We start from the raw sequence: 25,783 nt of genomic DNA on the forward strand, positions 1-25,783 counted from the left end.
TGTAATTATGTAGCTGCTTCATTGCTAATTCTGAATTTGAAAGGGTTTCTTTTGGTTTCATATTTTAAAAGTATCTTTTTATCAAAAATTTTGCTCATAAAATTGCTTAAAATTGTATAACCAGCACAACCTAAAATATATATGTATATTTTAATAGCTTGTGACCAAAATTAGTAGAGTCAGGGAATAATCAGAAAATAGGATGTTTCTGTTTAGATTTCTGTTCTCAAGGCCTTTGGTTTACTTAGCTAAGGGAATTAAATGCATTCCGAGGCTTGTTCCTTCAGAACCAAGCATTTTTGCATACCTTATAATGATTTTGGTCAGGTTAGAAGACCTAAGTTAAGCAAACCACTAGGCTTTTAGAAATACCCATATAATGGTACAAGTTATTTTCTCTGGTTGTTTCTTTTTAAATTCCTATCCTCTAATGAAAATGTATAACAATTAAAAGATTCTGCAAAGATTTGGTTTATAGAAATTTGTATAAATCTAAGTGATAGTGATGGTGAACCTTTTAGCTAGAAATGGAGTGCAGAGGGGTGGGTGAAGTGAGAAATGTCTTCAGGTGCATGGAGAAGGGGAGGGGAATAGTTCTGTCTTTGAGTTTCTCTGGCTTTCTAGTAACAAAGTTTGGGGTGGTCAGGGGAGGGAGGGTGATGTATGTGCCCACAGAAAATGCTCTGTCATTTTTGGCATCAGTGCCAGAGGTTCACCACCATTGTTTTAGGATGATTAATGATAATTTGGTGTGTGTATTGAGTAAGGCAGTCAGGATGGGAAAGAGCCTCAAATTCAGGCTATGTGTGGGCTGGCTGAAGAAAATAGGGAATGTTTAGTCCAGAGAAAACTTAAAGGGGTCAAAGGAGTCTTTGAAGAGTTCTCTTATTGAGTGGAATTAAATTTGTTTCATTTGGGCCTTAGAGGACAGAATAAGAATAAATGATTGGAAGATATAAAGAGGGAAATTTAATCTTGATCTAAGGAAATACTCCCTAACAATCAAATTTAACCAAAAGTGGAATTGACTGCCTTAAGAGACCACATGTTCCCTTTCTTTTGAAGTTTCTAAGAAAAGGCTTCATGATCTCTTGCTAGGTATGTTGAAGAGGGGATTTTTTTTTTTCCAGATATGGTTGAACTAGATGGCCATTGAAGCCTCTTCCAACTCTGAATTCTATGATTCTATAACTTAAGGGTAAAGCCTTTAAGTTTTTTCATCTGTAAAATGCAGTTAGACCAGCTAATCTCTAAAGTCCTTCTCAACTTTAAAATTCCAGGGTAACATTTCCAAATGGGCTTCAAAGGGCTCTTCTGAATTATTAGTACCCAACTTGGATAACATGAGTCAACAAAATGGAAACTATATTCAGCTAAGAGAAGCCAGTGCAAATGTAGCCATTGTAGATTATATTACCTTATTGTCTTCTCCAAAGGAGATCATATCATAAGCAAATTCATCTGTGGGTCTGAATCGCACATATGCGTGTACTTTTTTTCGAGTGCCCATTTTTACTAAGGAGAAAAGAAAGGAATTTTCATTAGTATTTTAAAAGTTTTTAATTTTTATAGGCCCACCAAACCTTTTAACTATATGAAAAATAATCTGAAAATATCAGGGTAAAGATCAAGGTTAATTATATTTCATTTTTAGTTCCCCTTGGTCTTTTAAAAAATACATCAAATTTTGCTGCAAACACTCAACTATTTTGCGCCAAAAAATTCCTGGTGATGTTTTTTTAGACATGAATTGTGGAAAACCTTGATCTCAGAAAAAATTAAACTTATGATCTAAAGAATAATGGTAGGGATAAATATGTTTCAGTTTGACATCAACAATTTAAGCACCACTGGTGTAAAACTCATCATGCAGGCTATTGCATCTCAAAAAGGAAGCAAGCTGACCACAGCAAGAACAAGAGATGAAAGTTTTAGTGGCACATTGGCACCCACATCCTAAGGTATTCAAAGGATTAAAGGTATGCCTCTGACACATTAGACTAAGTCTCTATGGAGGATTTATAAGAAAGACATGGAAAAGAATCATATGGAGTAAGAGGGCATGGAAGAATTGGTATTTGCATAAGGAAGGGGGAGTGTAGGAAAAATTAGCCTTCATGATTAAAAAAACCACACAAATATTTTCATTGTGTTTCTAAATTAAGGAGAATTTAAAAGGAAGAAATTTGTCTGGCTTGCTTTAATGTATGTGGTTTGTATGGTAATAGCTGTTTCTGACTAAAATACAAACATTTACGTCATCTCACCATTTGGAGGAAATCATATCATACTCTGACATTCATACTTTCCAAGTATATAAACACTATCTCTTGACATCGTTTGAAAGGGGGCTGGGGGATCCTAGCTCAGGGCTCTAAGATCTCTCCATGCCCGGAAGTCCCTGGTGACTGACAACACAAGGAAGAACAAATTCATCATCTTCCACACTTCCCATCTCCCTCTCCATCCTTCAATCCTACTTGCCATATTCCCGCTAAACAACTTGCAAGTACCAACTTCATATATTGAATTGACAAATTCCCCAAATTAAATATCCTTCCTTGCCACCAACTCACATCCAATACACCATGCAACATGCACTGCCATGCACTCCACACAACAAAGCACAACACTGCCCAGTAGCATCCCCTTAATACCTGGTATTGAGTTGATGCTTTGTTGTTTGGCACTTACTGATGCGATGCTTGTCCTTATGTTGCTTCATTGGAATGCTCGGTCTCCCCATTTAGATTTTAAGCTCCTCGAGGGCAGGGGCTGTGTCTTTTATTTCTTATGAATCCCTCCCCACGTCTAGCAATATGCTCAGCATATAGCAGGTGCTCAAAAAATGCTTGTTGATAATGATGGTCATTGTTAGTTGTCAGAAAGTAGTTGAGTCTCCATACTCACTTTCATCTTCTTGTTTTAGTAAGAGAATGTTGTTTCTCATACCCAGATGTGTTCTCCTGTTCACTTCCCTCATGTGCACCTGGATTCACTTTCTCCACTGGGACCATTCTACCTGTTGAGCCCTTAACCCTTTCTCTTTCCAGAGACTTTTATGAAGACACCCGACTCTCCAACTGGAGAAAACCTCCTCTTGTTTTAAATAAGCTTTTTCTTTCAGTCTTTCACACACATAGCATAGTCTGGAAAGAATACCAGGTCTGTGCTGTAGAATCCACTGTTGTTAGTGTCTAGCATATTCAGAAAACTTGGGTTTAAGTCCCTTGACTAAGTCAATTATGAGATAAATGGCCTTGTCCAAACCACTTTTGAACTTTGTGCCTCAGTTTCCTCACCTATAAAATGAAGTCAGACAAGATGACTTCTAAGGATCCTTCCAACTCGAGTATTCTCTGAGTCATCAATCCCTACCTTTATTTTCTTTTATCAGTAGTGTCCCTCAATGTTAGGAACCCCTAATTTTTCCTTTCCTTGCTCTCTATTGGTATACTTCCTGGGTACTTCTCTGTTTGGCATAACTGAAAGAACAATTAGTTGTTAAGTCCAGAGATTGTGCAGGCTGGAACAATAGGCTAAAAGGAACAAGATAAATGCAAATAACTTAGTTTTTAAAAACCCAACTGTACACGTGCAGAATAGGGTAGATTTTCATGTGAAAAATCTTGGGTGATTTTAGTGGACTGCATTGAGCTCAGTATTAGCCCTGATCTGTTCAACATTTTATTAATGACTTGGATGAAGGCATAGATGAGATGTTTATCAAATCTGTAGATGACATGAAGATGAGAGAGTTAAGGCTCTGGCTGAGAAAACTGGGTTCCAAAAAGATTTCTACAGGTTGGAGGGACAGGCCAGATCTAATAAGCTGAAATTCAATAGGGGTGAATATAAATTCCTACACTTGGTTTCCAAAAAATCACTTGTAAAAGTAAAGAATGGGAAAGTCATGCTAGACAACATCAGGTAAGAAAAAAAGATTTTGGTGGCTTAGTAGATTAGAAACATAATACAAGTCAGCATTTAAATATAAAAGTTTATATAAATGTATATACATACATATACATGTGTGTACATATATACATATATATACTAAAAAAAAACCAGACCCAGGATTACATTAATAAGAGATCCTTTACTAATTTACATTATTAGTGCCTTCCCTTGAATTTACATCTTAGTTGCTTAGAGCATTGCTAGAGGTATAAGCAGTATATGTTAGATGTGAAATATAAACCCAGGTCTTTCTAACTAGAACAAAACTAGCAGTTGGATGTTTAAAGGTTTCAGGATAATAGGAAACTAGGAACCATATTATATAAGGAAAAATGTAAAAAATCCAAACTAAGTCACTATACAGTTTAATCCTGGATAAGAGTTGGGACAGCCTTGGACATGCAACTTGTTTGCTGTATATATAATTTGGGTAAGCCACTTCTCTTTACATCCCAGTTTTCCCTTATATCAAAGTTATGGGTTGGCTTTGGTGACCTCTACCGTCCCTTTCTAACTCTAAATCTGTCTGTGATTCTGTGAACGTTACAACTGTGATATATTCTTTCCTTATGAGTAGGGCAACATTTTTACTTCTTTCTCCAGAAGACTTTTATTCTTTTCAGTGTAACAAGCACTCTTCACCTGAGGTCCATGAACTTGCTTTAAAGAAAAAGAGTTTTTTTATATCAATTTCACTATAACTGGCTTCCTTTGAAAACCCTATGTGTTTTATTTAGGAAACCTGGGTTTGAATCTCAGCTCCAACACTTACTATCTTTGTGCCTTCGGGACTCAGTTTCCTCATATATCAACGGTGGCAAAGCAATCTTGCATTTCTTACCTCCCAGCATCATGAGGGGAAAGCACCTAGTAAACCTCAAAGTAGTATAAAAACGCGAGTTAACAACTCTGCAGCTGGCAGAGCATAGCAAATAGTGAATTTGGAGTTAGAAGCCAATTAAAATACCACCTCTGTTCCTACCTACCTACAAGCTCCTTGCTGTGTATGTTTCCTTCTCTGTAAAGGAAGTTCGGTCTCTTCCAGTCCCTTCCAACTCTTGATAGTCTACATTCTACCATCTTACCCAGCTTTCAACCCTATGACCTTAAGTACAGGCTATAGTTAGTTCCTCTGGAATCGCCTCAGTTCTCTCATTTCTACAATGCTCGACCATCCTGACAGGTTTGTGCGAGAAAAGTGCCTTAAAGCGCTCCGGAAATTGGGGCTGTTTTATTTGGGGGCCCGCTCCATCTTATTCCTCTTCCTCCTCTAGGATCAGGTCCTGGTGCTTCTCTGAGCCTCTTACACCCAAACCTGTTCGCTCTCCTCCTTACCGTTCACAGGCGGCCTCCCTACACCTCTCCGAAGGGCAATAAAAGGGCCGAAAGTGACAACACCCGCAGCAGCAATAGGAGCAGCTACAGAGAAATCAGTAGACAAGTAGCCCGCATCTAAGGCGGGAAACGGAATATTCTGTAATCTGTGGCGCGGGATCGTGTATACTGTCGCTATGGAGACGTGACGCCACCAGGAATCTTCGGGAACACCCAAGGGGGAGGGGCAAGGAAATGGGCGGGGCTTTAGAGGACCGGCCAAAAGGGAGGGAGGTTCGGGGCCGGAAGTGAAGCCTGGGCATTTCCGGGGGCGGAGCTACGGCGGCCGCTTGGGGCCGCACCTGTCCTAAGCCGCCGGGCTGTGCATTTGGGTCGCTGGAGTGGGAGGCTTTTTGCCGCCGCAGTTGCGGCCGGCCCTGGAGGTGGGAGAAGATGGTGGAGGACGGAGTGGAGGAGCTGGAAGATCTTGTGCATTTTTCCGTGTCGGAGCTGCCGAGCCGGGGATACGGGGTGATGGAGGAAATCCGGAGGCAGGGGAAGCTGTGCGATGTGACCCTGAAGGTGCTGGGGCAGGGGGAGAGAAGGGAAGAGTGGGGGAGGAGAAGAGGGAGAGGTGGGGGAGGAAGGGGAAGTGAGGTGGGAGGAGAGAGAGAAAAGAGACGGGGGAGGAGAGAGAGAAGGGGAGTAAGGTAGGAGGGAAGAGGGAGAAGTGGGAGAGGAAGGGGAAGTGAGATGGGAGGAGAGAGAATAGATGTGGAAGAAAGAAGGAAGAAATGGTGGAGAGCGAGAAGAAGGGAGAAATGGGAGGGGAGAGAGAAGGGGAGAGATTGGGAAAAAGAGAGAGAAAGGAAATATTGGCAGAAGAAAGAAGATGGAGGAGAGAAGGAGAAGGGGAGAAAAGAGGGAGGAGAGGGGAACGGGGAAGTGAGAGAGGAGAAAAGATGGAAAAAAGACAGCAAAGAGGAGAGAAGGAAGAGAAAAGGAGAAAGGAGAGAAGGGATAAATGTCAGAGTTGACAGAATGGAGAGCTATAGCAGAGGACAGAAAATGAAGGAGAGAAAAGTGAGGAGATAAAGAGGACAGAGAAAGGAAAGAGACTGGGAGAGAGATCAAGGGAGAAAGATGAGAGAACAATGGGAGAGGAGAGATGAAAAGGAAAAGGGGAGAAAAATGGAGCAGGAACGAAGATTGGAGGAGAAAGGATGGAAATGGGAAAGGGTGAAAGTTCTGAGGGTTTGGGTTTGTGGGAGAGTAGAAAGAGAAGGGTCATTGAACAGAGTGGCAGGTTATGGAGCCAGTGTGAGGACTTTAGACATTGTTCATCAGGCTTGGAGTGGGGGGAAGGAATCAGGGTTTGAGACATGAGGAGAGAAAGAGAAGGAAGAAGGAAAAGAAATACTGAGTTTGAGAAGGAACAGGATGTTTAGGGGAGACTGGGAGATCTGATGTTGTGAGAGGAAGACCAGAGGCTGGACTTTTGGTATGAAAAGAAGTTGTGAGAGAAAAAGTTGGGAATCAGAAGAGAAGAAAGACAGAAAGGTGATGTCATTGGAGTTGGGGGTGATGGTGTGGAGTGTTGATCTGGAAGAGAGACTGAATGTTATCTCTTAGAATCCCTAGTTCCCTTCAAAGCTCAGCTCAAATATGTTTTTCTACATGAGGCCTTCCCTGAATTCATCTGCTAGTATTCTGCATTCCTCCTTCCCATCACGTTTTATTTACTTTGAAGATACCCCCCACCCCAGTAATATTTTATTGTTTTTCCCAAATTCATGTGTAGAAACAATTTTTAACGTTTGTTTTTTGACAATTTATGATCCAAATTCTCTTCCTCTCTTCCCTGAGATGACAAGTAATCTGATAGGTACTTTTTTTTTTTTAACTAACTTAGGTATACTTGTTTTCCACATAAAGTGTACTTCCTTGAGGGTAGAGGCTATTTTACTTATTTGTACTTATTTGTTTGTTTCTTTTTTGGATTAGCAGTGCCTGGCACATCAGACTAGTGACAAATGCTTGCTTGATCAGGAGAGTGTATATCAAGTTAGTCAATTTTGAGTTTGGAACCCTTTTCTGTAAAGAGATGGGTATATTTTTTTCACATTTTATATTTTAATAGTATTGAAGGAGTTTTCCATTTTTCTGTTTTAGTCAGTTCCTGGGTATAGTCAAGGATACAAGCTTGGGTTTTGAGGATTTATAAGAACCTCTTCTAACCTATATTTAATTTGGAAAATATATCTCCCCCTTATTCATAATATAATTTTTAATAATAATTTTCTGACATTTTGCAATCCATGGTCTCTCCCTTTTCCCCACTTTCCCCTTCCCAAGAAGGCTGGTAATGTGATATAGGTTGAACATATATTATCATATAATACATATTTTTCTGATGTTTGTCATATTGTGAAACAAGACATATATCACTCATACTAGAGAAAAATTCATGGAGGAAATAAATTGAAGAATAAATAAATAAAGTGAATCTATATTCAGACTATCAGTTCCTTCTATTGTGGTAGAAAAGTGTTTTGAAGAGGAGGAAGGTGATTTTACTTTTGGAGGGCTAGAGGACAGATTCAAGTGAAAGAGATAGAGCAGATGGGAGCACAAGTGAAAGGCTTTGAGTGGATGAACATTTTATTTTGCCATGAAGCAGCAGAAGTTATTTTATATATGTATGTATGTATGTAGAGGAATAATGTGATTATGGCAGTATTAACTTAAGGCCAATTAACAAAGGAAGGATTGGGATAGTTGGATCAGAGATTTACTCATTATGATGTGGGAGGGAGCAGGAAAAGAACTTTTCTTGGAAATGTTACAGACAAAAAAACAACATTGTAGTTTCATTAACCTCTGAACAGCATAGAAAAGAGAAAAGAATGGAAGTTACTGCTTCTGTGGGACTCCTTGTTACTGAGTAATATTTAAAAATTTTGCCTTATATTCAAAGTCTCCAGCAATTTGATACTGCCTTGCCCTTCCAGCCTCCCATCATTATTCCCCTTCACTTACTGCTGTCATTGAGTCAAACTCAACTTTGTCTCATGCCTCAGTGCCTTTGCTAATGTGATCTCTTATTCTTGGAATATCTTGCTTCTTCACCCATTAGTTAAATTTCTACCCATCCTTTAAAGCCCAGCCCAAATGCCATCTCCTCCAGGAAGCTTTCCTCAGGTTTTCCCTTTATTTTCTCTTCTATTGGTAAAGAACTTCCTTAGATTTGTTAGAATTTTTGTCTTGCACTCTCTTACACACACATCATCTAATATTGAGCATTATAATTTATCATACCCCTGTACTAGACTGTATAGTTTTGAGGACTGAGATCATGTTTAATTTAAATCTCTTCAGTTGCTGTATACACAGCATAAGAACTTAGTAAAATTTTTTTTGTATTTGTTATATTTATAGTACTTGTATATAGTCACATTCAACATACATATCAATCTCAGTCCCTTGAATCACTCTACTTTCCAAGATTTTAAACTCTGAAATTTCATTGCAATAGATGATCTCTTTTATTCTTTCTGTCCAACTCAATGTCCCATACTACTTTATCTATTTTTTGCTTTTCTGGTTTTTAATTGATTTTTTTCAAATCCATCACCACGGTCTTATTGGGAAATTTAGATGCCATTGTTGACCATTTCTATAAAGTCCTTGAGAGTGTCCTAGAAGTCTTTCTTTCTTTGTTCATATACTTTGACCTTGCCATTCAGTCTCAGAAACATTCCACTTTTTACCCAGGCTGTCAGATGTTACTGGATAAAGTCATAAAACCAGGAAGATTCCACTAGCAATTCTAGTACACTTTTTTATTCAGGCCCTGGTTGATTCCTGCTCACTTTTCTCAAGTTCTCCCTCATTCTTTATTAAGAAGTAGAGATGATTTAACTTGAACTTCCTCAACTTCCTTTCTTGTCATCCCTAAATTTGAGTCTTCACACATTCTCTCATTCTTTCTGCCTTTCTCAAAAAAATAACTGACCAATTTTCTTTCCAAGCCCAATTCTTCTAGTCTTCATTGCATCTCTTTTTGCTCTTCTTCAGTCTTGTTTTTAGGCATCTACTCTCTCATATCTTTATTCTTGCCTTCTTTATACTATTTTCATCCCTTTTGCCTTTAGACTTATTCTGGTCTCCCCTGTCCTAAAGAAAAACATTCCTATACTAGATTGTGCTTGCTTCTTAAGCTATTTTCTTTTCCCTGTTCTTTGAGTTCTTCACATTACTCAAAGTATAGATTACTCTCATTCCTCCACTTCTTTTCATCATTTTCATACTTAAACCCTTTGCAATCAGGCTTTTCCTCCAGCACTTTATGGAAACTTTCATAAATCACTAGTGATCTAATAGACAAATGAAAGTAGCCTTTTCTCAGTCCTCATCTACAGTAACATTTGATATTATTGACCTCTCTCTCCTCTTTTGGCTTTGGTGAGTGACAATACTTTTCTGCTTGTCCTTTTCTAACTTCTTTCTTAGTACATTTCTTCTAAGTTTTGGCATTCCCTAAGACTGTTCTCATCTTCCCAAGATATGATCTTTTCCTTGAGGATTTCAAAACTTTCCTTCAACCATCACCTCTGTGCACAGAATTAATAGCAGTTGGCATTTATAGAGTGCTTTAGTGCTATGTTATGCAATATCTCATTTGATCCTTACACCTATGCCCTGAGGTAGGTACTATGGTATATTATACCCACTTCCATTTTAGAGATGATGATGGAAAGGAAGACTGAGAAATTAAGTGACCTAGCTTTAGACATAGCTAGTAAGTATTAGAGGTGGGATTTGAATCTTGTTCTAATGAAGAAGGAAATTGTGTTACTTATTTTTCACTTAAGATTCCCTAGGCCTTATTTTCTAGTGGGGTGTCTCTTATGTCTCATATTTGGATTTGAATAGATTACAGTATTGCAATATTTCCTTTTGTCCATTAATACCAAGTAGTCAATTTCTCATCAGACTTACTTTAAGAACAGCATATTTGAATTGAGAAAATTAGTCAGCTTTTTTTAAATATTAAGTTTTACTTGGTGATATAATTTTAGGTGGAGAAGGCAAATAAAGTATTCTCAAATAGGAATATAATCGGAGGGCATGTTAACACATGCCATTTGTATGCTGTATACATTATCATATAGTGTTACACCAGCAAACTCATTTGAAATCGACATAGCTACTCACTAAAGAATACTCTATTATTGTCATGAAAATGCTATTAGCAATGTAAGAGCAAGAATGTGTTCAGGTGTTCAGAAAGAAGAGCCATTGTGTTTCATAAGAAATGTTGAGAAAAAAAAAAGAAATGTCAAGAATCTTTATAACTGACAGAGTATGGGCCAATTAGTTTTCCCAAAGTGCTAGAGAGAGAGAGAGAGAGAGAGAGAGAGAGAGAGAGAGAGAGAGAGAGAGAGAGAGAGAGAGAGAGAATGTAAATATATAATCCACTCCTACCCATCCCTGACCCCACCCATCCAGTCCTTTGGGGTTCATCCTGAGTGATTGATTAGAACTGACATATTGGAGAATCCTGCAAAAGCACAGAGCCAAGCAGATCTTGGCATGAATAATTAATCATTCAGAAGTCAACCTTGGTTCCTTTCCAGCCATTTATTGGGAAATTCTGGCCAAAGCCTCAATGTGAATCATATGACTGAAGAAGTTTACACCAGCTACATTGTGGGTGGGGAGTAGCAGTGAGAGGTACACCCTGGAAAATTGAGTTACAAGCTGAGCAGCATTCATTGTGGCTCACCCTGAGGCTTTTGGAGGATGTCCAGTTGGGGAGTATTTATGGGAGTCAGCATTTTGTGTTATTGCTTTGCAACATGTAATACCTTTAGGATATTTACAGGAGATCAGGTTCTTTTGTTTTTTCTTCAGCCTCCTAACTAATTTCTTCCTTAGCCCTTGAGCTAAAAATCCCTATGGATTGGTTAATAGAGAAAGAATTCAGGTTATGATGTGTCCCCTTCTCCCTCCTTTTGTATTATTTTCTTCTATGTATATTATGAGAAGCAAGCTATCCCTTTTTCCGAGAATATTATTTCATGGGGATGGGTACTTCTTTTTTTTGAAAAGACTGTTGGTCATTTTATCTTAGTCTAGGATAGGAAATGAGAAAAGGAGGGGGTGAGGCAGTATTGAAAGTTCCATACGTCTAATCAAGGTTTTCTGAAAATGTCAGTCAAACCAAATCATAAACTTTGTAAGTTTTCATCATCAGTTCAAGGTCTTGATAGTTGCCTATCCTCCAGGAGCCATGATCTCATTGAAGGTTCATTTACAAAGGCAGATCTCAAATCTCTCCACACAACAGTAACTTCTGTTTTGGAAACTACTATGGTTGGAAATATTCATAATTGCTAGACCTCCTGATCATAATGTACTCTGATTTTAGCTAGATTGGTCTTTGCTAGACTCATTCATTGAAGTCTTTCCAGCTTGCAATAGAGCTTGTGCTTTGATGGCCTAGCATTTGAAAACTCAGTTAGCTCCATGCAAAAATAAAGCATTTGAAAATTTTAGTGGAGAATAGTAGTAGTAGTAACATATTCCTCTTTTATCATATTGACTATGTATTGTTGAAGCACCATCACCACAATGTTCAGCAGCTTCTCTAAGCATTAGATAGCTTCTGAGTATTAAAAAAAAAAAATCCCCAGCAGTCTAGAAAAGGGAGGTGTACAATAAATTTTGTCTTCCTTTCTTTAAATTTCAGGTGTCTGAGTCTCACTGAAGCTTTCAAAACTGAGAGTTGAGGCCTTAAAAATCCTTATTTTTACTCATAATTACTTATAACTGAGTAAAAACTGAGGCTGCAACATGCCAGACCAGAGGAACTGTAGAATGTCAGAACTCAAAAGACCTTTAGAGATAATCTCATTTCAACTTTCATTTTATAGATGACTGTTTAGAGGGGGAATGACTTGAATTGGATCATGCAGCTAACGGTTAGTGGCATAGTTAGGACTAGCATTTAATTCTCCTGACTTATTCCAGTATGTTTCCCCAATTCTACCAAGGAGTCTTTGAAAGCATTTGTATCTCTTGTGCTTGATGGGTTTTAAAGGGTCAGAGTCTGGACTATCTTATTAGCATGTAAAATAGAAGACCAAAATGGTTTAAACTTAGCCTGGTCTATTAGTAGTATTCAGTACAATGCATATTAAGTTGTAAGTAATTAGATGACCCGAGAACATAAAGACTTCATACTGTACCAAAATAATAAGCTGACTCAAGATCTTCACACATGCCTCCAACTTCAGATCAGTTGAATAGACCTTTCAACATAAGACTGATGAAACCTTCAAGCAACAGAGAGTGCTTACTACTTTGAGGATTGTGACATCATACATCAGTGGCATCAAATTTAACTAGAAATGAGGGCCTCTTAACCATGCATAAGGATCTCTGTAGGCCACATGTTGATTTCAGAAAGCCACACATTTATATATATGTACACATACATATATATTTATTACTATATCAACACATTATGATCAGATAGAACTATATTTTAATCTCATTCAGATTACATTCAGGAGTGTTATTGTGATCTAGGACAGTCTTGAGGGACTTATGAGAAAGAACGCTATCCACATCTAGAGAAAGAACTGTGGGAGTAGAAATGCAGAAGAAAAACATTATTTATCACGTGTATATATATGGGTATATGATTTGGGGTTTAGGTTTTTAAAAGATTACTCTATTATAAAAGTGAATGATATGGAAAAAGGATATGGGTTTTGAGTGATAATACATATATAACCCAGTGGAATTCCTTGTCATCTCTGGGAGTGGGGAGGGTAGAGGGGAGGGAGAGAACACGAATCATGTAGCCATGGAAAAAATAATTTTTAAAAAGGAGTGTTATTGTAGGCTGCACAGGTGCTTCAGGCTGCATGCTTTGGCACCTCTGTTGAACAGCATTTTAGCTCTTTCAAGAAACTAAAGTGTGTGTATGTGTGTGTGTGTGTGTGTGTGTGTGTGTGTGTGTGAGAGAGAGAGAGAGAGAGAGAGAGAGAGAGAGAGAGAGAGAGAGAGAGAGAGAAGAGAGAGAGAGAACACATTTTCAAGAGCATTTATCCTAGCTATTATCACCAATCAATTTTTATTCACTCAATTTTGTTGGTTTATTTCAGGAAGCTCTGACAACTACCACTACCTAAGAGAAAAAGATAACTTGTAATATGTGTTCTATTAAAGTGATATACAACATATTTCTATACCTTATTTTTCTTGTGTTAGTGTATAAAATATAAACACTATGTAATCTTTTTATTCCATTTATCTTGGGGATGTACTCTTCTGAAATGTACCTTTCCAAAATATATTTTTAATATTGTTAGCATTTCTCCTAGGGAATGACAGTAAAAAAAAATTATGCCAAAGGGTTATAGCTACAAAAAGAACATATGTTTTCACCAAATATTCTTTCTGCAAGCATTTGCTTGTCTGCTATTTCCAGAGCCCTTCTTTATTAGGCAAATGATGAAATGATGAAGAAGAGAATATGCATTTACATAGTACCTACTATATGCCAGATATTGTGCTATGTGTTTTACAAATATCTCATTTGGTCCTTACAACAGCTATGTGAGGGAGGTGCTGCTGTTATCCCCATGTTATAGTTGAGAAAACCGAGGCAAATAGGTTAAGTGAATTGACCAGTGTCACACAATTGTGATGTAAAGTCAAATTTGAACTCAGGTCTTCCCGGCTCTAACCCTATTGCTCTTTGCACTGTACTATATAGTTGACCCCAAGATTTAGTTCCTGCTCTCAAGGAATTTCCATTCTAGAGGAATAGGATTTTTCTATTAGGGAAGTGTATTGCTTGGTGATACAGATTCATTAAGTAATTCCAGGATTGCAGTTGCATTCATTTTTCCTTCCTTTTGCTGAGAGAGAGAGGATAAAGCAAATTTCCAAAGCAAGAGATCCCATTATATAGTATTAATAGTCATAGGATCCTGTACCTGAGCAACAGTCTTCTCTCTACCACATTCTTGACAAGTGGTCTTCTAGCATCTGCTTAAAAACCTCAGGAACTCCCTACCTCCTGAGGCAGCCCATTCTCTTTGGTCATAGCCCTTATTATTAAGAAACTTTTTCTTATGTGCAGTTTTCAGTCATTGCTCTTGGTTTTTTCTTCTGGGGCCAAGAAGGACAGGCCTAATTTTTCTCCCATATGACAACCCTATGACTATATATATATATATATATATATATATATATATATATATATATATATATATATATATATATATATATATATATATATATATATATATATATATATATATATGACTACATATGTCATATTCTTTCTAAATTTCTCTTTTCCAGGATAGATGCCCTCAATTCTTCATCTGAACTTTGATATGACAGTTTTCTTCCCTATCCTGATTGTATCCTTAAATAGTCCAGTTTGTCAATCTTCTTGCTAAAATGAAGTGCCCAGTACTGGACACTAAACAGATACTGCCTGCCAGGCCAGAGAACGAAGGAATATATTGCATTTTCATTATTCTAAATGCTATATTTCTGTTCACATATTCTACTGTCAAAGTAGCCTTTTTTAGTTACCATGTAACATTGTTAATTCATTGAACTGAAAATTCACCAAAATTCCTTGGCCACTTTAAAAAAAAAAAAAACCCTTATCTTTGGTCTTAGAATGGATATAAATGCCAAGTTCCAAGGCAGAAGAACGGTATGGGTGAGGTTGTTGAAGTTAAGTGACTTGCCCCAGGTAGAAATAGCTAGGAAGTGTCAGGCCAGATTTGAATCCAGGTTCTCCTGACTCCAGTCCTGGCTCTCAGTCCACTGAACCACCTACCTAGCTGTCCCTTTTTGGTTACTTTTCACAAAAAAATTATTTGTAACCTGGCTTTTTCTCATCCTGTACAGTTCATTTTTTGAACCTAAATGTGGGATTTTATGTTTATTGTTAATGGGTTTTCCTCCTATTAGATTTGGATCCTTGTTTCATAGTGACTTTTGGATTCCAGTTCTGCTATTGGACCTCCTGCCAGCTTTCTGTTTTCTGCACATTTGATAAGTGTGCTTTCATCCTTGTCACTGATGACAGAATCAGGCCAGAGATGGGTCCCACAGCCCCTCCTCTAGTGAAATCAAAGTAAGGAACCTTGGGGAGAGAAAAAGCAACCACACAGAGCCCTTCTGCTCACCAGCCAGTACAGTTAAAAGCCTCTTTTCATAGGATTGTCTTTTTTCCCCCCACCAGCCTAGTATTTAGAATACCTCTGGGGGAATCACTTACATAACTTTTCAGAGGTTCCAGTGGATACTATTAGGATAAAAGATCCTATTGGTAATGCTGTGATAACAGCAGATGGCCACTGGTTTCAGATGAGATTAGGAAAAGAAGTGCTGATTTGGCTGGATTTCAGATTATCCTAAACTCACACAAATCTGTCAGGGTTGTCCCTGTGATAAGAGTAACTAAAGAATAGAGAGTGCTCTGGGGTGCATGAAAAATCACCTTCATCTCATTTTGCTAGGATGAGTGACTTTAGAAAAGAATTGTTCCCCCAGGAGGACCACTAATAGATAAGAGAAACTATAAAAACACCTATGAATCAGGCAATATTGTTGGTACAATAAATGTTTAATATAATCTTGTAATATATTCTATACCACTGGGTCAGAATCTAGCATGTTTGTTAGTGGGCCTGTCCAGAAGCTTAGACTTCTTTGGGACAAATCATATTCTATTGGTCATGTCTTCCTTCTCCCCAACAACCACTCCCTCCCCTAAGCTTGGGCAAATGGTTATAATGAGTAGTAAAAGCAGCCTTGAAGGGGACCAAAAACAAGCGTGTGGAATTGGGGAAAGGCATTCTTCTTTCCAACTGCATTAGAGATTGTAATAGGAAGAGGACTTTTGCAAAAGAACTTTGTAATGCAAATTTTCAAGTGGTTGAATGAAGAGTCATATGGGACCCTAAGGGTCAAGATCTGGGTAAAGATTCTAGGGTCCCAACAGAAACTTCACTTCTCTCCTGAAGGACCTAGGATTGGAGGTTTTACATCAGGTTTTTGGCTTTTTGGTGATACCAGCTGAAGAGAGAATAATCCTGCTTGGACTGGCTGCTGGCAGCTAGACACTTTTCCACTAGTGGGATCTGCTTTGTACAGTTTTTCACCTGAAGATCCTGGCCCATCGATTGGACTCCTTTTCTGAGATTTTGTGTTGGGGAAACTTAATGTTTTTAGCTTAGATAAGTTAGGTTAAAATATATAGAAATTAGGGTTTAAGATTAATTGTAATAATTTTCCTTACCCTTTACCTCTTCCCTTTCCCAAAAATAAACCTGAATTTTATGTTTCCTTCTTGTTCTTTCCCCTAACAAAATCTCACTATTATAGGACCTTGATTCTTCATACTGCACCCATCCTCAATGCATAATTCAGGGTGAACAGCTTATCAATTAGTAATTTTAGATAGTATTTTTTTTAGGTTGCTACGTTTTAAAAAAAATCAACAGGAACTTTCAAACACCTAACCAAATCTATATATGAAAATATATTGTCTAAGGACAGTGACACAAAACTATAGCAAGATTGTGCCTAATGCTACATTTATAAAATATTTTTTAACATACCAACAGAAGCCACAAGGGACTTCAGTACCCATTAAACAACATACTCTAGAACAGAGGTTACTGCCATGTATTAAAAAACATGATTCTAAGGAGTCCAGAAATTGCACCAGATTGCCAAAGGGGTCAAAGACACAAAAAAGTTAAGAACCCCTGACCTAAAGTTTAGACCCTGCTATGAGTCCTGAAAGCATTCCCTCTCATCCACCAAAGGACTGCATTTTGATTGGGGAGGGAGTGCTAGATGAACATCCTAAAGGGCCATGATACCCATTCACTACTTTTATGAATTATCACCTCATTAGATACCCACTTGGACTCCTATAGTATAAGCTTATGACACAAATTCTAGTAGTCACTGTATATGCTAAATTTAGGACCCTCATATTTGTTTGTCTTGTTTACTTATAACTGTCACCATTAATGTTCTCTATACCTGGCATTCAAGGCCTCTATGGTCTAGTCCTAAACCTTATCTCCTATAATCCTCTGTATAAAACCTCCACTCTTTCATTATTTTGCACCCATTAAAATGTTTTGCTGACTTCTCATGACTTCGGTAAAGCACATTGAGTAGAAGGTAAATAACATAAGGATTAGAAGAAATCTTGGAGTTATCTGATCCAAGATCCCTCTTTGTACAGATGAGAAAACCAAGGCCCAGAAAACGGAAGTGATGCTAGGTAGAGAGTTTCATTGTATAATTAATTTTAAATTATTATTTTTCTCAGCCATAACCCTTTAATGACTTCCTGTCGAGACTCACATACCAGGTTTGCTGGAATGCCAAATCACACAATGGATTTCATTTGTAAGCTAAAAGCAGATTTCTCATTCCCATTAATAATGATAGGTGTAGGTGAATAGTGATAGAAGTAGGTGAAGAGTGATGTAATCAAATGTAGATTGTAAAGGAACTAAGGCATGTAGTGAGTGATTCATGCAGTTGATTCAAGATGTGAAAAAAATAAGGTATGTATCTGTGTACTTTTCTAGGACAAAAGGGAGTTTCAGAATTTGAAAGCAGTTAGCAAGTTATATGTGGTGGGATTTGTCAGTTTTTTGAGCAGACTACATGTTCACAAAAGGTTAAGCAATCACTTTGTAATAAACATAGTAACCGAAAGAAACCATAAGTTACCCTCTTTGAAAACTGTTTTGTTATAGGTAAGTCAAGAAAGCAGAAAGCTTTTCTTTGTATGCTTCTGTCCATGAGTATTAGGCTCAATGCTGTAGAAAGGTAACAAGACAAACTAGGCATGTCTGTCACTGCCCTGTTTATGGATCTAGTTAATGTGTTCTTTGGCTCATGGCTTCCTAACTGAATAACACAAACTATTTGATATTTTACCTAATAGTGATGTAAGTTTCCTAATTCAAGAAGTTTTGCTAAACTTTGGCATGACCAATCTGCCCCTCTGCACCTCCCTTCCTAATCTTTCTTCTGTGATTTCCTGTCACCACTTTTTGCTGCTGTTCGTCCCTCAGCCAAATGTACTACTGTCTCTGTACTCTTTTTTTCCCAGAGAAATTCTGAGAAAAAGCTTAAAGAAAATTGACACATTCTAACACATATAACTTAGCTAAAATACATGTTACCTCTGTTTTCTTTCCTCACTTTTACTGAAATTGCTGTAAATTTACCATTGATCTCTTAATTACTAACATATATGGCCATTCTCAGTCCTTAGTCCTCTTGACCTTTCCACTTTCTCTCAAATATTCTCTCCTCTGTTTTCATAAACCGACTATTTTCTGGTTCTTTTTGTACCTTTCTGTTTAGTCCTTTTCAGTTATCATCCATGTCCTATTGCCTAAGCACTGGTGTATCCCAGTGCTCTATTCCATACCTTGGGCAAGTCACGTAATTGCTCCAAGCCTCAGTTTCCTCATTGGTAAAATGAACATGATAATAGCATTCATTTACCTTCTGTGATTGTTATAAGGATTAAAAGAGATTTTGTGTTAGAGGTTTGTTGCGGGGGTGGGTGGGTGGGTGGGTGGATCATCTGGGGGTGTTGGGGGAGAGCAGCATGCTGTAGTGGAGAGCTGATCTTGAAGACAGGAAGACCTCAGTTCAAGTCCCATCACTGATACATATTGACTCAAGTCACTTGACGTCTCAGTATCTCAAGTAGTTGCCCAGGATTGTAAGGTACAGAATCAGTGCTTATCTGTATCAGTAAAGAGAATTTCCTCCCTGAAGAAGTGCTACATAAAATAAGTATGAACTGCTCTTGTCACTATTATTGTTATTTTTATAGACTCATTTTTTTCATTAGAGTTCAGACAGAAACAGCTATGGGACATCACTATCTTGCTATTAGTTTTTTATATTATTCTTTCCTTTTTATCATTATGGTCAGTGGAGGGATTTCATGTAAAAACAGTTCATCCTCCATTATTATTCCTTTATATTTTACATATGACAATACGTCATGCAGGTGAATAAAATGGTTGATTACTTTGAAAATGAAATTGTTTGGACATATGCTCACTTTCTCTGGACTCATTGTAAGTACTTTTAGTGCAATTCCAATAGTAGATGTGACGATGAGAGTGTATTTCATTATCACCAATTTATAAGTGAATAGGTTTACAAGATGCCATCTTATTCAAGGGGAAACCTATTAAATCTTAGATTGGATATATATTAGCTTGCCAACTTTTCACTGCTTTTTAGCATAGGATAGTTATATTTAAAGGAAAAGTGGCTCATTGAGGTCACTTGGATAAGTATTTGAATGATGTTGACTCTGTTTCTTGACTTTCATGTGATATTTTGGATAGATCTGTGGCCTAAGATTAAGGGTTAGCATTCAGTCTTGGTCTTGTGCATAACCTTGTTTGTAGTTTAGTTAAGTGACATCTTCTTACCTTCTTTCCCATGAAATCAACTTTTTTTTTTCTACAGTCTTCCTCTGTTGTCTCATTCTAATGTTAGAGTAATCCTGAGTTCATAAAGGTTGTGCTGAAAGAATCTTGAAGATTTTATCAGAGTTGGAAAGGTGTTACATCTCAGCCTGATGATGGACTATGTGTCTCCCTTCCAAGGATCAATCTACTTAAATATGGATGCCCTTAATAAGGAATGAACTTTTTTGGCATAGCAGAGCAACTCATGAAAACATCTGAAGTATGGAGGGGTTTTATCTAATGTTATTGATTGAATTGCATTTCTTTGAAGTGTTGAAGAAAGACTGTCACTCCTTAAGAGAGGGGGCAGCTGGGATACTCAGTGGATTGAGAATCAGGCCCAGAGATGGGAGATCCTGGGTTCAAATCTGGCCTCAGACACTTCCTAGCTCTGTGATCCTGGGCACTAGGGTCTAGCCCTTACTGCTCTTCTGCCTTAGAACCAATACCTAGTATTGATTCTAAAATGGAAGGTAAGGGTTTAAAAAGAGAGAGTGTGTGTGGAGGGCATTCATTTGATAAGCTAGCACCCACTTGTTGCTAAAGTTCTTCCTTTGAAATCTCTTTTCCTTCCTTTCTTTTTATTTTTGTTCTACCTCTGTAGGTTGTTGGGCCTTCATCACCTCATGGTCATAATGTTTTAGGAGCCTTCTTCCCTTTAGTCTTTCTTCTTTGTAACTTCATGTCAGTAAGATTAATTTTTCCAAAAAACATTCTATCTAGTAATATTCCCTTGCACAGAAACTCATATTTGTTTCTCATTGTGCACAAAATAATACCCAAACTCCTTAACCTGGTAGTAATCTGGAATCTTGATCCTAGATCTGAAGCTGGAAAGCACCTTATAGAGAGGCCTTCTGGTTTAGCATTGTCAAGGTTAAATTTAGGGGTTGAGACTGAATGTAATAATTACAGCAGCTGTCTTCTCATTTCCCCCTTATCTCTAACTATTGTAGTTTTCCTCTTAGAGGGTAAAATTTTGTATAAACCTGCAGTTAGAAATTTTTAGGGTACAGGATGCTTATGTTTAGTGATTAGTTGGGGAGACTAGTCCCCCAATCATCATCAGGGGGATTGTGATTTTTAGATTTTCTCCATCTTGCTTGGTCTAGCACCCAGGAATGTGCACACCCACACTACACGGGCATGTGCTAGCAAATGACAAATCAGAAACAACTGAATGCCCCCCTGGGCTGTCCTTAGCCAAGCTTGAGCCACCATTGGCATATGTGAGATGCAGGAAGTGAGGTAGAGACCTGCCTTTGGAGTTCTTGGGACTTCCTGTAGGGAGGCTAGGAGCCGGTTCGATCATGAAACTTGAGCTTGGAGGAGCCCCGCAGACAACTTTCCTTCAATCGGTCACATAGGTGAGTGATAAGAACTGACTCCCCTTTCCCTTGGTTCTCAGGAAGGCTGCCCTTGGCCAAAAACCTTGAACTCTTGAGCCTCAGTTGAATTCTCTCTCTCTCTCTCTCTCTCTCTCTCTCTCTCTCTCTCTCTCTCTCTCTCTCTCTCTCTCTCTCTCTCTCTCTCTCTCTCTCTCTCTCTCTCTCTCTCTCTCTCTTCCTCCTATTGTCATTAAATCACCATAAATTTCCATTTCTGACTGGAATGTTTCATTTTGGATTTAAGAAATTAAATCCTTGGTGACCAAAATAATATTTACATTCAGTCTCAACCATAAAATTTAACCTTTTATAGCACTTTTGTCTCATAGATGAGGAAGCAGGTCCAGAAAAGTTGGGACTTGCCTATGATCACATAGCTAGTAAATGCTGAAGAGCCCTCTTTGGTCTGATTCCTCTCAGCCTTTGTATTGGTTTCTTACTGTTCCCCTACAATCTAGTAGAGCCAAATTAGTCTTATTTACCTCATAGGCTCCAAATGTGCCTTGGATTTTTTCTGCTTTTAAACCTTTGTGCTATTCTCTTTCTTCACATACTCTTTCCCATCTCTTAGGTCTGTCACATAGGGCAGAACTTAAGACCAACGGCCTTAAGTTAAAAGAGAAGCAAGATTTTGGCCCAACAACTTGCTAATAATAGATCTAGCTCTCTATCTCAACAACTTGCTAATAACAGATCTATCAAAAAATGGAATTGTTTGTCTCTGTAGGTAATAGGTTACTGGATGTCTCTGACATAAAAGGGTATCCTGGTAAGAGCTAGTTTAGGATAGGGTTTCTTAATCAGGAGTTCATGGACTCTGAAGAAGACCATTGTTAGGTTTGAAGGACATCTTTATTTTCACTAACCTCTTACTGAAATTTAGCATTTTCTTTAATTAATAAACTAAACAACAAACATTAATCAGAAAAGGAGTCCATAGGCTTCATTAAATTACCAAAGGACTTCATGACATGTAAAGGGTTAAGAACTGTGTCTGTAGCTCAGCCTCAAGATTATCTGCTTCTTCTTATTGATATTCTTTTTTTTTTTTAAAGGCGTATCTCAGTTTCCAAGGCCTGCCTCTTGTAAGAGTTAAAACTTGGGGGAATCTGAGGCTGTAGAAATTAGTTTCTTTCTGCAAGGAGTATTATATATTTTTAGAGGTTTATTAAAGGTTGAGAATTTAAGAAAATACAAGTAAGAAAGGCATGTGCTAGGTGGGCTGAGAGACCCAATTCAGTTTCACTGTGAGATTTAAAATGGTTGAGGTCTTAAACTGTAGTGATTAAAATAGTGGAAGATATAAATTATGATAGATATAAGAGAGGGTGAGTAAATTTGACCGCAGAAATATGTTTCACTACAGTGTCTTGGGTTTTAAAATCAAATATAAGGTGGTCGCCAGGGAATTATTCCCAATTATTCAAATACCCAAGTCAATTGGGTTTTATAGAGATTTTAATTAACAATACAATGAGTAATCAAAGAAAGAGAGAGAGAGTAAGAAAGGAATAAGTATGAAGGGCCTCAAGCCAATATGGCCTAGACCTACGTCCTAAAAGAGAAATCAGTCAGTTTTTATAACACACCATAAGATCTGTCTAAGTAAGGATTTCTAATAACACCAGGCCAGCAGCATCTCAGCTGCTTTCACCAGCTCCCTCCTCCATCTGAATGTTTCAGAATCAGTCTCCTCAGAATGAGTCTCTCTAATCTGAATGTTTCAGAAATGACCTCTCAGCTCTTCCCTGAGCTCTTATTTTTAAGGGCAAAATCTCCTATGTCACCTCCCCTAAGTCCTTACATCTACCAATCACTGTAGATGTTTCTAAAGGACCGCCCATTTTGAATTCACAGCTGAGTAGTTTTAATCTCTTTAGTAAGTCAGAAAAAAATGCTGCTGTGTCGACAAATTTCATTAAGAAAAAACCTCTGAATAAGTTATCACCCTTTTTGGTTTAAGTAGTTTACAAGTTGCCCCACCTTTATAGGTACTTAGTATCCCATTGTATCAATTCTAAAACAGTCATGACTCAAAGAACTTCCTGTCCCTTCCATAAGCATGGATCAAAGTACTTCCATTGTTCTCAAGGAGTTCTCTGTCCTAAAGCAGTCCCAAGTAGGGTGGAATAGGGATATTCCCAAGGCAAGGAGCCTCCACGCTCAAGTAGAGTTCTCACCATCTGCTAGGGAATTTTTTAAAGTAGAAGATTCCCCAATGGGGGAAACCCCTAACATTCATAAGTCTGAGAAATTTTGAGGTTTACATCACTCACATCATGAGACACGCGTCTGCTGGGCAGCGGAAGTAGAAAAGAAGGCACATAACCTTTACAATCAGGTTAAATACCCTATCTCGCTCTCAGCCCAGGTGAGGTTACAAGGCATTTTGGAAAGTGAGCAAGGACTTCTGGGGAATGGAGTCCTGGATTCAAGTCTCCATTTTTACACTCTATAGAACTTTTCTTGATGCCTGTAGTCCTTCTCTGAACTCCTATAGCATGTCTTAGCTCTATCAAATGGCATTTACCATGTACCTTGTAATATAATTATTTGTATACTTATCTTCCAACTTGGTTGTATGCACTTTGAGGGCAAGTACTAACTTTTCTGTAATCCCCATAGTGCTTAGAATACATAATAAATAAATACTTAGCCATCAATAAACATGTTTAACAAATTCAACAAACATTTATTAAATAAACTTGAAAAGGGCTATTGTAACACTTGGACCTCAGAGCCTCGTTTTTGGAAATTACAGAAATGTAGAAATTTTGTTTTAAGTATGCGGTTGACTTTTTAAAGGAAAAGATCAATCAATGTTAAGTTGTTTATTTAAAGATCTTTTCTTATAGAGAAAGAATGATTAGTATTTTTAAACATAGAATGAGGACTCCATGCCTTGGGCAGTGATATGTGCAAATAAAATGGACCTAAATAATAGTGATTATAGTGAGATGTTTTCCAGGTAAGTATGCTACAACAGTGGGTTTGTAGATCAGAATCTAGTTTAATTCAGTAAACATTACTTGAGGACTTTTTGGGATATTCAGGGTACAGTGCTAGACACAGAAAAAAAAAAAGAACTACAAGAGTCCTCATTTGAGGATGTAGAAAAAAAATAGCCATAGAAAGAACTGTGAGGCTCAAGTTAAATGGAACAAGTGTCTGGAAAAATAAGCTGCAAACTCATGAAGGACATGTTTATGTATGTACTATGGTGAGAATGATGATTCCTTGGTATTTTCCTTGTGTCAATAACTATAATAGAAATGGAATGTGGTTTGGACAAAAATGAGAACTTTGGAATTTAGATGAAAAGACTTCAATAAATGTTGAATCCAGTTAGTCACTGTTTATTAAGCACCTACTGTGTGCCAGGTACTATGCTAAGTGCTAGGATACAAAGAGAGGCAAAAGGCAATCCCTGCCCTGGAGGAACTCTCAATCTAATGGAAGAAATAAGCAAACCGATAGGGACAAACTATATACTGAATAAATAGGAACTAATTAACAGAGGAAAGGCACTGAGATTAAGACTTGTGGCAGACCAGCCAACTGGCAGACTATTGTGTTAGTCTAGCCATGAAGTAGTGAGGTCCTGAACCAGGGAGGTAGCAGTATTGGGGTGAAGAAAGGAGTGATTTTAAGAGATTTTGCAAAGGTGAAGTTGACAGGCCTCAGCCACAGATTGAAGGGAGGCGAGGAGTAATAGTGAAGAGTCCAGGGAGATACCTAGGTCATGAACCTGGCAAATTGGGTGTGTAATAAATAGTACACTGGAAAGCAGTAACTAAGTTTGGAGGTGAGGAGGACTTAGAGGAAAAATAATGAGTTCAGTTTCTAATATGTTGAATTTGTGATGTCTACTAGACATCAGTTGAACTGTAAACTACCATTGTTGGAAATAATTATCTGGCAAATATATGTCTTTGGACCCTCTAGAATTTTTAGTTCAATTATCATTTTACAGATGAGAAAACTGAAACCTTGACCAAGTTCACGTGGATAGTAAGACGTTGTATTACATAAGAGTTGTATTTAATATTTGTACAGATTTCCTAAGGCTGCCACTCTTCTTCTTACCCTCTTCTTTTCTTCGTGATAGTAGAAGAAGAGGCAACTAGGTTCAATGTATAGAGTGTCAGCCAGGAGTTGGGAGGGGCCTAGATTCAGTTCTGGCCTCACTCACTTCCTAGCTGTGTGACCCTGGACAAGTCACTTAATCCCATTTTACCCTTTTATCTTAGAGTTGTTACTATTACTAAGACAGAAAGTAAGAGTTAAAAAAAAAGATTATAGAAGAGTAGAAGAGTCAGGAAATAATAGGAAAAGAAAATCAAGAAATGACATTAAAATACAATTTCCTTAGCCTATGCTATTTGTTACTTTTCTTTGCTGGATCTTAATTTCTTCTGTATAATGGAAGGAGTAGACTGACCTTTTAAGTCTTCCTTTTCAGCTTTCAAATTCTGTGATGCTTGAGTTCTCTTTCATGTCATCTCAACCTTAAGAGAGTAACCAGATTTTTTTTTCTTCTAA

At 37.8% G+C, this 25,783-nt stretch overlaps 2 protein-coding genes across 10 annotated transcripts in view; one reads left to right on the plus strand and one right to left on the minus strand.

Annotated features, from left to right (window-relative positions):
- The window catches only part of KIF9 (kinesin family member 9), an 81,486-nt gene extending 68,886 nt beyond the window's left edge, over window positions 1–12,600 (minus strand). The window contains exons 1-3 of one of the 8 annotated variants that reach the window (XR_008913495.1): window positions 5,296–5,491; window positions 2,695–3,539; window positions 1,418–1,515 (exon numbers count right to left, since the gene is read on the minus strand). Coding sequence is in view for 7 of the 8 variants with exons in the window: in XM_056805193.1 (XP_056661171.1) it covers window positions 1,418–1,515; window positions 2,695–2,746 (150 nt within the window). In the remaining variant the exon portion in view is untranslated. Of the gene's footprint in view, window positions 1–1,417; window positions 1,516–2,657; window positions 3,540–5,295; window positions 5,520–12,527 lie in introns of those variants that run through there. The other 7 variants (XM_056805193.1, XM_056805192.1, XM_056805196.1 and 4 more) reach the window with 7 other exon arrangements.
- Window positions 5,531–25,783, plus strand: part of KLHL18 (kelch like family member 18) — a 77,262-nt gene continuing 57,009 nt past the window's right edge. The window contains exon 1 of one of the 2 annotated variants that reach the window (XM_001367074.4): window positions 5,531–5,856. In XM_001367074.4, the coding sequence (XP_001367111.1) occupies window positions 5,728–5,856 (129 nt within the window). In that variant the 5' untranslated portion in view covers window positions 5,531–5,727. The remainder of the gene's footprint in view (window positions 5,857–25,783) is intronic. The other variant, XM_007499720.3, reaches the window with a different exon arrangement.

This window comes from Monodelphis domestica, chromosome 7, assembly GCF_027887165.1.
Source record: "Monodelphis domestica isolate mMonDom1 chromosome 7, mMonDom1.pri, whole genome shotgun sequence".
Lineage (NCBI taxonomy): Eukaryota > Metazoa > Chordata > Mammalia > Didelphimorphia > Didelphidae > Monodelphis > Monodelphis domestica.